At 35.3% G+C, this 12885-nt stretch overlaps 2 protein-coding genes across 2 annotated transcripts in view; one reads left to right on the forward strand and one right to left on the reverse strand.

The window, feature by feature from the left end:
• LOC136750825 (marginal zone B- and B1-cell-specific protein) lies at window positions 1–4337 on the forward strand. Its single transcript, XM_066705931.1, has 4 exons — window positions 1–325; window positions 1282–1385; window positions 1672–1776; window positions 2428–4337. Exons 1-4 carry the CDS (start codon window positions 92–94, stop codon window positions 2597–2599), a joined length of 615 nt encoding a protein of 204 aa, XP_066562028.1. The 5' UTR covers window positions 1–91; the 3' UTR covers window positions 2600–4337.
• A 4131-nt stretch (window positions 4338–8468) lies between these two features.
• Window positions 8469–12885, reverse strand: part of sntg2 (syntrophin, gamma 2) — a 59374-nt gene continuing 54957 nt past the window's right edge. The window contains exons 16-17 of the mRNA XM_066705944.1: window positions 11164–11274; window positions 8469–10405 (exon numbers count right to left, since the gene is read on the reverse strand). Coding sequence (XP_066562041.1) covers window positions 10274–10405; window positions 11164–11274 — 243 coding nt within the window. The 3' untranslated portion in view covers window positions 8469–10273. The remainder of the gene's footprint in view (window positions 10406–11163; window positions 11275–12885) is intronic.

Raw genomic sequence — 12885 nt, forward strand, 5'->3', positions numbered from 1 at the left:
TGGTGGCCATTTCTTTAATGCTTGTTTGGCACACACTTCCGGGAAATACCTTTGCTCTTCAATTCAAACTATTTCGCTTCTCCAGGCGGCAATGCATGCTCCTGCGGCGACGTGTTTCGTGCTTATTATAGCAACTGCCTGTTGTGGGCTGGCAGAAGATAAAACACACCAAGATGAATCCGAGAAGCAACCGAAAAGAGCGAAGTTGAATCCCGGAGAAGAGAAGATCACCTTCTCCTCGCCCAGGTTGACCCCGGAGGACAGGGAGTCCGCTCACATGCCGGAGGACCTGCGCTGCGACGCCTGCACTGCGGTCGCCTTCCAGGTGAGATCCTGAAGCCAGGCTGTCTTGCATGAGGTATTGTATGTATATGCATGTATGACCGGTGAAGGCTATAACGACTACTATAGTATGCATATCAGAAAAAGCGTAAAAAAGCTGCTGCTTTGCAATAAACCTGTTGCACACTCTGATGTTCTCTCCTTATTTGTTTTCTGCTGCTGAATCCACGTAGCTAAAACCTAAAACGCTGCACTGTCTCCCTATGCATGCATGTCACACTTTGCCTCGGGAAAATAAGGGGCTGCAACTGGTTGTGTGCAAGGGACTTTCTTGCTCTGTCCTTACATGTCTCTATCTTTATATGCAAGCCTTGGTTTAATGGGCTACTCATCTTATTAAGTGAAACCCTTTGGGAAATGCCAACCCTGCCCTAGATGTAACTCTTAAAAGGGATCTGAAAGTCTGAGAGTAATTAAGACTAAATGATGGCCTGCTGAGTAAAGCTGGGTATTCCTGAGGATCTTTCATTTGCAATGTAATGGTCTCAAATTGGACCATCAAGGTTAGAAAAGGGTTGGGTCCAGAGGAACGATTATATTCAAACTAATGCAAGAGAAACTCCAATTAAAAGTTTTTCCAGTGGGATTTAGCTGGATGATTTACAAAAAGTTATTTCAAAATGACAAGGATGTTTGTTTTTGTTTCTCTGCAATTCACTTAAAAAAACATCTAATTTTGCTCTTCTTTTAAATGATAATATAGTCAAAGTTCAAGTGGTTAATTAGCATTTATTAATGATACGGAAATTCATAATTTGCCTGCCTGAAGGATTGATATTTAGGATGCGAAATAAGAGTAGGTCATTATCAGACCTGAGGACCTGAGACGCTTTTCCAAGATAACCCCAGAGATGCACTCGGCTCAGCTCGACTATGTACTGTTTATTTTGCATAAAACTGTTTAAATGTTAACTAATTTTATTGTATGTTGTATGACAGATGACTGAATACCTTAAGAAAGCTCAGCAGGGCAGGAACAAAGCATTGAAGGAATCCCAGTACATGGAGGCTCTGGATGAGAGCTGCCTTCAGAACTGGGAACAGTAAGTTAACAACCGGTCTCCTGAAAGCCGTTGTGAAGAAATCAATTACTGAAATTAATTAATGCATGAAGATTTAAGATAGCCATCTTTCAACAATGTAAACTAAAGTGAACAAGAATGCCCCACACATTATGTAATATTGAGTTTTAGGGGAAGTGATCACATCTTGCCCCCCCCCCCCCAGTGTCTTTCATTAATACCCTTTGCAAGATCCTCTCAAGTTCATTGTTTTTGTTTTTTTTAATTTATATAAAACAATTAAAAAATGGTGTTTATTTTTTGTCAGGTACGGACTGAAAGAGGTGGATGGAGTCAAACGTCTGTCAGGGCCTGGGCTGGAGACTGAAAATGAGATGGGCATGGTCATGCTGGGGGGACCGTGGCCACAAAGGTAGAGACCCTCAATAAGTCACATTTCCCAGTTACACTTTAATTTGAGTACTATACAGCTGATTCCCGATTAGGAAATTGCTTACTTTTAAAATTAGTTTTTCTGCAGTCATATTTTTTTTTCCTCCTCCTCCTCCAATCATCCTACATCCCACAGTAACATTAGTGATGGTGTAGTAACTTTTGATAAAATGACCTTTTCTTGTCGTTAATGGAACACTTTGAATTAAACGTTTGTTCCTTGCTTTTTGTTCAATCAGTGGCACTGTCATTACTCTCCGATAAAGCTTGTATGCGACACCCACATCAGTGCTTTTCCAGCCATCGTTCACTTTGTAACACTGAAATGAGAATTCTACATTAATTCAACAGTGTGCGAAACCCAAATTGCTGAACGGATGACATTTAAGATCAGTTTTTCACATTGTGTGCAACTAGTCACAATGATTTGTGCGAGGAATGCTAACGTCAGTTTAATCTGACTGATCATTAGGATGTGAGTGTTTCCAAGTACTAACCTGATCATACAGATGGGATGTTGGCAACATCTCTTAATGAATAAAATGTTAACCAAAACAGAAATTGCATTGGTTCATGTTTTGATTCTGCTATTGTCCAACTTTTTTTTTTTTTTTTTTTTTTTTTTTTCTAGGTTATTTAAAATGTGTCACAAATACTTGGGGGACCATGATGAAACAAAAATTTACCAGGAATTCAGGAATAATCCAGATTCACTAGAGGATTATCTCTGTTATGGTAACTTCGGAGTTTGTACAAAGCTAAGCGAAAAGCTGAAAATTAATTCACAGAAAAAAGAACTGTAAATTCTTCTGGATTGCTCTAGAATGGGAATATTTGTTACAGGGAAATCTTTGTTACATGTACATTTCAAACTCGGGGTCTTTAATGCATTGTAGAATATCTGAAAATGCTGTGCATAGAAACAATGTTCATATTTGAAACGGGTAATTGTTTTAATTTTTATTTGTTTAACTCGATTGCTATCAAATTGTTTTACATTACTCTGTGGCCATACATGTAAGTTTCAATCATGACAAAAAATATCAGAATATCAATCCTAATTACTTTCTAAGCATTGTTAAAGTATTATAGACATGCAGATTGTATAAATGTATTTACAAGAGCATTGTTTATCAGATCTGAATGTAACCTTGGATGAAAATATTGTTAGATTAAATTGGTGTCTTTATACTATTTCAACTGGTTGTATCAAAATGAATAAGTTGCACCATGTATTTGGTTATCTTCACTGTAGGTGCATAATACTGAAAATTTCAATTTGAAATGTTGTGCCATTTAAATTAAAACCACAAATGAGCACCATCAATTTAATGTGGTCAAAGTTTATTTTTTGTTTTCTGATAAATATTAAAGAGCCTGAGGTGTCTCTGATCAAGTGCTGGTTTGATTGTAGTTTTAATGTGATGTTAGATGAAAATAAGACTGTACTGTGCTGAAACCCTTGGAATCCTATAAAGCCAAATGTTTTGATTTGGGACTTATTGCTGTCCAAAATTATGAAGAGCATTTACAGTGAAGGGGACAAAGCACGACAGGCTGAAAACCATGCCTTCACAAATCGCTGACTTGAGTATGTGGATTATATGACTCATCTGGCATTTTGAAGTTACAAATGTTAACTTCTAGCTCTCTGGGTGGAATTTCATGCTGCATCTAGGCAGGATTTGTTTATAGTGACAAAAAAAAAAAACTTATTCAATGGATTGCATAAAATTTGAAAATGTAAGCACAACCATATCTAAGCAGGTTTTAAATGTCAAACCTTTTCAAACTCCTAAGGATTTAAAAACCCCTAGCTTGATCATCGGTAGTACACAGAAGGATCTATATTTCTTGTGGATCAAATACGTTTCAGTATTACTCCGAGGTTTTTTGGTTTGTGTGGTATTTCTGTAGCGATGCAGTTCAGTCACTGTCCTGTGTTCCTTCATTCCTTCTGTAAATCGGAGAACACTGATCTATGGCCAATGGACCTATAAAAATTATTTACAAAAGCAATCGCAGTGAAAGCGAAAAACACAATGGAAAACAATATATGAAATTATCATGGCTGTTTTGGAATGATGTTAGTTATTCATCCACTGGCAAAGTCTGTGAACTGGAAATGCATTACCAGTGATTTGTGTGTGCGTCCGTGCACATTTCATTGTGCTAATTTGTATTATGATGTCTTATGACACACTATTAATTTGATCAAATCTGTTACTTAATTACAGTTGGTCTTTATTTTAAGAGTAATGCAGCATGCCACTACTGAAAACTTTTTTTATATGTATGTGTTCAGCTCTGATATCACAAAGACACAAGAAAACTGAAAAATCTGTCTTGGACAGATCGGATATTATGATATTATCCTTTTTGTTTGTTTGTTTGTTTCTATTAGGCTAAAACTTTGTGCTTCACAATACATTGTGGAGTGTCTAGATACTTTATCTACTAGAAAATCACACTAACCTTTGGCTCTGTATGATCTTCTCAACATAATGATCCTCTTTAATAAACACTTGGGTATAATGCACATTCAGTAAAACCGGTATATTCTTGTTTTTGTAATTATGTGGAGGCTTTTATAAGCAAAACTTCAGACCTATAGTTTTAAAAGAAAGTCCTTTATTCCCAAAACAGTTTACAAAAGTGGTACTCTTTCATATTTTAATATTTCAAAAGTACAATTGTCGTCATATATATTTCAGTGAAGCCATTGCACACATCTATATAAAATGATTTATCCTGTTCACTTGTTTTTACAAAGATCAATTGCTCACTTTAGACACCGTTGTATTGTGATTATTACTCTGGGCAGAATGTAATGCTGAGCAATTATTAGAAAAAATAAATATTCAGACTGTTCTGAACAGCATGATCAACTTTATCTTTTATACATCAATGGGTTTAACACATTAACAACATTTATCTTCTTTTGTGTTCAAATAAGAAGGCTTCCCATTTATAACAACAGGAGAATGTAGTCAAGTCATTGCCTGGCCTTCCAGGAAATGAGTTTTTGAGCTATTGTACAGCTTTACATATTGCTACCAAAAAAGAAAAACATAACCTAAACACCACTACTTGTGATTTCATAAGAGCTGTTGATGTGTTTGCACTCCTTGGACATTTAAACTCTTTATTCATTTAAGATTTATTTTGAAGTGCAATTTTTTTCTTTTTTTCTTTTTTTTTTTTCCTCTGCCTGCATTTAAGCAATTTTGAACTGATTATGTGTTTTCTTAAAATTAAATTAAAGTTGTTAGTTTTCTCAAGCTGTTTTTGCTGTGTATCTTGAGTAAGTAATGAATAAGAAAGTATTTAGTTTGGGTTTTAACATGGTTGGGGGGTGCAACATTTGAACAGACCCCCGAATTCTCAGTCTTTGATTAATTTATGTGTATTTTAATACACAGGGATCTCTGTAGTTTATAGTTTTTACACTATCAAAATGCTCTTTTATAAAATACTACTTTTGATTATGATATTAATCCAACATATTTAAACTCCTACATTTGATAGGGCAGACGGATCAAATACTGTTGATTTAAAAGCAGGCACAGTGTCAAGAAGCAAATACCTCTATCTGAGAGTGTGATCAGAATGTGAGCAATGAGAGAGCATCGTGTTTCCGTAGCTGTTTTAGTAACCAGTGCTGGTACTGTGGTCCTTGTGCTTTTTTCCAACCACTTAGCTTTGAGCAGTGTTTAGGCCTTTTAAATATATTTTTATATATCTATCAAGGGTAAGTAGTAATATCTTGAATGTGTTGCCTTATACTATTTCTCATAACCGCAACACTAAAATTTCCATCTGTTATATTTCGTATACATCTTTGCTAATGTTCTAATTTTACATAAGATGTAGAGTGGAAAACACATGTACTCACCCTGGATAAGTGTGTCTGCTAATAAATAAATTAATAATAAATAATGTACATTATGTATGTTAAAAGAGGGTGTATCATCCTTTAAACAATTTTTAGTCCTCCTTAAAACCATTTGTGTGTTTTTATAAATCAGCTTTAGCAAGAATGAACGAATAGCTTATCTCATTAACTCATTTACTTCCCAGGGAGAGAGAGAAACGGGCCACATGGGGAACTGAGGGGATTCACACTAAAACCTCTGATAACGAGAACGAGAAAATAGGCTACATTTACATATCTATCAATAATCACAGTGAAGTTTTACATGTACTGCTTAATATCTGAATCGCACCCTGTAGTTTAAATCTACCAAGATGAAGAGCCTAAGACTGAAATGGTTTCTTAATTATTTCTCATCACACAGCAGGGCGGCTTCTTGCTCCCTTTACCATGTTTAATTAATTTGAGTCAGGACTTGCCTACACTCCTAACTTTTGCTTTGATCACACAGTTTGGAGGGAGGGGGCAGGGGGGAATTTGAGCTTTTGGTTTTGTTCTGCAATGGCACTCATTCCAGCATTTATCACCGCATCTTTCATCTGCCAAAATAAATACATACTTTACCTTTCAACTTTAAAGATTGTTTTTAAACTTGGATACATTCAAGGAGTGTTGTCTAACTGGAAAATTTCCCAGAAAGATGCCCCCCCACCTAGGGAAATAAGGTGATTACAGGAGAGAAAATTCTCTTTACATTTTTTTCTCTCTTTCTCTTGACATTCACTTTTCAACTTTTAACCATCTGTATATGCAGCACTCACTATTAGACATCTCTACATGCCATGTTCTATAATTTCCTTTAAGCCGAGCTTCCCAACATAACACCCTTCATGACTGGCCTGAAATATAACGCTAGAGTGCAATAATTGATCACCGCTTGTTACTTGATAGGGGATTGTTATTTCTACATAACAGAAACCTGCCACAGAGTAGAGTAGTTCTAATTTGGAGGAAATCCAGGCCTTAGTTCCACTTAATTTCAAATGCATTCGAAAAACAAATGATCATCAGTGGGGGAAATAATTAAGGATTCATTCTGTGCTTGAATAAATCAATCTGACTTGAATTTTTCATAAAAATATATACATTAAATTATTGTTTTATTTTTAGAAAAAGTAAACATTAAAAGATGACTAAATAGAATCTTTAATCCCCAAATTTCTGCTAAAAACAGTATGTACAGGATATTTTGGTATCGCATACAGAAATATAAGAGATATGAATTTACACATATTCCAATTACTTGCATGCATCCCATTTATCTCTTTCCATGGACGCATTTCCTCCCAGCAACAGCAAAGTAGACATTTAGGGGTTAAGACTGCTATCAAGGAACTAATTAGAGAGAGGATTGTTTAAGGCATGAGCTTTTAGCTTAAAAGGATAGACATTTTGAGAACACAAGAAATAGCAGAACAAAAAAAATACACATAAAAAAGACTATAAATCTGAATTCTTGTAAAAATGCTAGTCAAGTAATGAACTTCACTACATTGCAATGGAGATTGCATGTGGCTAGTTACTCTTACAGTACTACTAGATGGCCACAGTCCAACTTGTTTTACTTATATTTTTATAACTTCTCAAAACCTGGAGGAAACCTGAAATGACCTGAACAGCAGATACTTAGGCAAACTGGAGAACAGATGGAAGAAATCCAGCTCACCAGAAACTCAACCACAGAAAATCTGCAGCGCTCATATTTGTCTTCCCTTTTTTCAGGATGAAACCGGTCTTTTGCAATGTACAATTTAATGAAATACTGTGCACAGTCCAATTATAGATGTGCTGTATGCACAGTTCTAGTCAAAAGTATTCACAGCCTTTCTTTGAACCAATATTATTCTGTGATTAACTTTTTTTTAATTGTAAATTGGAATTTGTAAAATGTATTATTTTGTATTGCTGTTTTAGCTAAATTGAATTTGTATTGATTGATGCCTTGTACTTCACTGCATTTTTGCACTTTGTTTGCACTTATGTTGTAAGTCGCCCTGGATAAGGGCGTCTGCCAAGAAATAAAAATAATAATAATAATAATAATAATAATAATAATAATAACTTAATATTGTTTATTATATATATATATATAACTATATTTATATTGTGATGTAGTGCTACACCCAGCGCTCAATCAATATATTTATTTTTTAATTATATATATATATATATATATATATATATATATATATATATAGCCAGAGTTTGTCGAATACTGATTCGGCATTCAGAAAACTGTAAAGATGGTAGCTGATTTATCTGAGTTAATAGTGGGGGTGTTTCAACTTATAAATTATAAATAAAATTATAGGCAAGATTTAAAACTCAAATTATTATTAAATTATTATTACTTGCTTTCTAGGGCTAGACCAAATCAAAACTTTGACACACCCATGAATCACAAATGACAAAGTACCCTATTGTGTTTTAATTTATAAATAAAATAAAGTGGCTTCTAACAATATAAGGTACAGATTTGTTCTTTGCAATTTGAGTGTAGGTAAGTTTTTGATTTGGTCTTGCCCTTAGACCAGTTAATGCAAAAAGATTGTATCCAGACAATATTATAAATTATATGTCTCATTTATATATCTTTTTTTATGTATTATTTTGGTTCTGCTCTTAATAACAAAAAAGTTTCACAGATAGTAGCTGCTACATTTTTCATCAGTGTAATAATCACCTTTTCAATGATAACACAGGTCAATGTGAAAATCAGACTTGAAGAAGTCCATATGTGCTTCCAAGATAAAAGTTTATTTATTTACAGTGAGAAATCACTTGTGTTCTGAAACGTTTTGTCCTTTTATATACTTCTAGTTTTAAGAAATCCTTTCATAGTTTCATTTCAGTGAAATATTGTAGTCAAATCATAATGCATGGTCAATTGAAAGTTAAACTTTGTCTCATGTCATTCAGTCTAAGGCACAACGGCAGAGGCTAGAATGATTCTTAAAATATAAGATCAATTGAAGTATGAAATAAGAAATAATTAGGAATAAAATAAGAAATAATGCTTCTATTTTTGTATTAACAGTTAAATGGGAGAGTACATGATATACGATACATTGTGGGGGTTTCAGAATCCAAATATCAATTTTTGGTGATAATTAAATTTTAATTGAATTACTTTTATTCTACTATAGAGTTCAAATAAGTAATATGTTGATGTATTGTCCACAAATGTGGAGGAGAAAACACTGTTTCACTTCTATTACTTTTCTCTCTGTAAAACTATTGCCTGGATTAATTGCCTTCCCACTGAAATACCAGTCTAAATAATATTAAGCCCATCCATTAGGAGCTTTCTGATAATTAAATGTCAGATTGATTCTCTTGGTTAGTTTTAATCTCTATTACATCAGAATAAATAAAAACAAAATAAACAGTGTACTCTGTCTTATTAAGACTGCACTTCACATTTATAACTACACACTGGGCAGAGTTATGTAATGAATCATGTTGTACTTAAAAGTCTGTAGAGATTTTTCTTCAGTCTACATCCTTCTTGCCTGAACTCATCAACACCCCCTCAGAAATTAAACAAACACTGGTTGGCATTTGCGTGACAGACCTCTAAAGTAATCAGGCTTTACTGAAAGTGACACGAGCAGAAAAAGTGTCAGAATTTCCTTCCTTAACTGAAAACTCAGTAGTGCTGCAGTGTTGTATTTGGAGGTACTATGATGCAATGCAATCCTTATTTGTTCTTCTAATCAGTGTTGTTTCAGGACAGGGAGCTATTTGTTAGTGTGATTTTGATCAGTTTACTGAGATCTTGACATTGAGGGGATGAAAACAAATGTAAGATTAAAATATTATTATCAATATATTACAATGAGAACTTGCAGTTGATAGTGGAGAGAAAGGAAGACATTATTATTACTGAAGAAAACTGAGTAATATGAATAAAATGTGTATTTGAAAAACAAATTCTTCTTGAAGAATCACATTATATCTGTACACCATTCTGAACGGTTTCCACATATGTATTCAAGGTAAAAGGCTGCTACACTTCCAGATAGGTATTTCTGAGTAAGATGCAGGATGTCAGTGAAATACTGAGCGATTGTTTTATTTGCTGAATTTGATCGGGATTTGAGCACCCATTACAATCTACCAATTTGTAAAGCCTTTCAATCAAACCAAAACAATTGAAAATGTTATCCACCTTGTTTGCAAGGCAACCGTCTTAAATCACGAATTTAGGACCTCAAGAAAAATGACTAAGACATTGGATGTAGCATAATTTCATCAACAGCTACAATGACACACACATTTCTCCAAGTTGGAATATGATTAAGTTACAAGACCACTGTCAATAAAGTGCAAGCAAATTAGTGATCATCGCAAACTATGCATGTGCTTTGTGTCAATCAGTCTAAGTTTAAAGTGACCAAACTATTTTCTGGTTTGGAAATGATTGTAAGCTGTTCGTTATCTTACAGAATGCGTATGAAAACAATAGTGCTGAAATACATCGGCCAAAAAATGTAGGTTCTCTCCAAGAGCCAAAGGATGTGTGTTCGAATTCTGTTCATGTTCAGCTGGTGTACATGTACTTTCTCGCGATGCTTTGACTATCGATGAAGACAGGATCCACAGCGGCCACTTTGGCTGCAATGAATGAATGTATGCAGTGAAGTACAGCTGTCAGGTCTGCAAATTCTAGTTCCTGAAGAGAAAAAAAAGAAGGTAGTGTAAACAAGATGTGGTTTAAATAGAAACATTTCCCTCTACGTTTGCAAACATGAGACTTTTAATGTACTGAGAACAGTTTGCAAATTACAGGAAAATACAATAACTGTGAAAGACAATTATTCTCATTTGCACAAAATATAACATGGAATGACAGCAAGAACAACCAATCTACAAAACTTGCTACAAAGAAGCAGATGCACCATATGTATACATGTCTGTAAAGTTAAGCTTTTTTTTGTTTGTTTATAGGTTTGTGCATAAGAAAGAGAACATCACCCACAGATGTCAATCACCCAAAACCCTGATAGACAATGCAATATAAATGGAGGGAGAGACCAGGGAAAACAAGGGCAGGGGAAGAGCAGAGCTGTGACTGCCAGCTGAGGAGCATGGAAGAAACTGAAGTAGCCTTGGAAATGACTGGGCCACACCAAACAAATTATTATTATAAATTGGTTCTAAAACATCTATTATTCTAAAACAAAAGTACCTAAACGTGGACATATGAGACATTAAAACATGTCTGGTCTATTAAGCTATTTGAATTTGTATGAGCTGTAGATTCATGGAACAGTAATTTCAAAGTCATAAGTTCATAACGAAATGCACTGTCATCCCTACATCAGTGCTTATATTGCCCATTGATCAGCTTTTATATTCATAAACGTGTGTGAAATATTTAAAGGTTTTGTAATGGAGACATCAGTATGACGTATGACACATGCTATTTACCTTCATCTCTATCTGTTTGGTATCTGGATTCTGGAAAAGGAATTTCACCCGTGTCTTCCCATCATCTGAGGAGCCCTTCAGCTGGGAAAATTTATATTTCCACAGAATATTCTAGGGACAGAGATGACATGTTAGAAGCTATTTATGAGGTCGCTTCAAAGATGGAGAAACACCAGAAACAGCGTGTTACAGAATGTTCTGGAGGTCAAGAATTAAATCTGCAGGATGGCACAAGCAGCCAGTGAATATAAATGAAACAGCCACTGACTGATATTAAACTAGACATGAAGTGCAGCAATGTTTTCCACTTACTTTCCATTTTAAGGTTCAGTGAAATATATTTAGAGCAGTGTATAATTCCGTTTGGCTCCATTTCTAATTTATTTTGATTTTAAACTTCTGCAGTCCATTCACATTTGTGCCCTAGAGTATAAAAGTTGTCAGGCTACATATATTTGAGATGCATGCTCTGTTTGGACCCTAATTAATAGTGTAAAATGTTTATGCATTGTTAAAAAGTTAGAATCAATTGGAAGCTGCGTTTGCTAATGGTGTGTTGGGGATACCGTGATTGGAGAATTACACCAAATGTCAAACAGCAAGTACAGAGGGTGCTTGAAATGGAGAATAATATTGTTGCTTTGAATACAAAATGGATATAAAATATCTATATGTGGAAAAGGGAAACATGCTTTTTGTTTTTTGACAAAAAAATATAGACAGATAAATTGATATGTCTGTGTATACAAATAATTATTAGTTATTTTTAGTTTAATTGGATATTCTTTATAGACCATTCTGTAATATTCACAAACATATCACATGAAAATGACTGCTAAAATTTCATAATTATGTAATGTTCTCTAAAAACATATTTTTTAAAGATTGCTTAGATTACTAATTGTCAAGAGCCCATTTTCAAAATGTAAAGAAAAACCTTGTATTGCCTACATTGACTTTAGTCAAAAAAGATTTTAACAAATATCTTCAGCCATTTAGTTGAATTAAATTACATTACAGCAACAGGATTTAAATGCTCTGCTGTAGCAAACAACATCCTAGACCTTCAAAGAGAATGGGGGTTAAACGTTAGGTTGTGATTGTAGTCCTGGTTATCTGAGAAAAAGGATACTACTGAAATGGGGAGGGCCCACGATGTGGCAACGCCTTGAGTCGAGTGGGCCACCAGGTGATCAGGCACCGGGGACTCGTAGGCCATGGTAATGGTGTCCACAATCCAATGCGAGAGGCACTGCTTCGAAAGCACCTGGCCCTGTGCCCACGCTCCATAAGACACAAACAGTTGGTCTTATGTCCTTAGTTTGTTCCAAATAGCACCTGAGGGCCTGCACAGGGCAAAGCAGATGAAGCCGACTCTCTTGCTCTGAAGTGAAGGGAGGAGGATGAAAAGCCATCAACTCAATAGGCCTGTTGACATGAAATGGAGACAGCACTTTTGGGAGGAATGCAGGGTTTGGCCGTAGCGTGACCCTGGAGCCCTCTCCTGCAAAACGGACATACGATGGGTGTACGGACAGGGTGTGTAACTCGCTCACGTGTTTTGCAGAGGTGATTGACAGCAAAAACGCAGTCTTAAGTGACACCAGCTTCAGCTCAGCTGAGTTCAGTGGCTCAAATGGGGCTTGGGAAAGTGCATCCAGCACTACATCAAGGCGCCATGTGGGCAGTGAATGGGTGCAAGGAGGCTGTAGCTGTCGAGCT

This window comes from Amia ocellicauda, chromosome 1 (assembly GCF_036373705.1).
Source record: "Amia ocellicauda isolate fAmiCal2 chromosome 1, fAmiCal2.hap1, whole genome shotgun sequence".
NCBI lineage: Eukaryota > Metazoa > Chordata > Actinopteri > Amiiformes > Amiidae > Amia > Amia ocellicauda.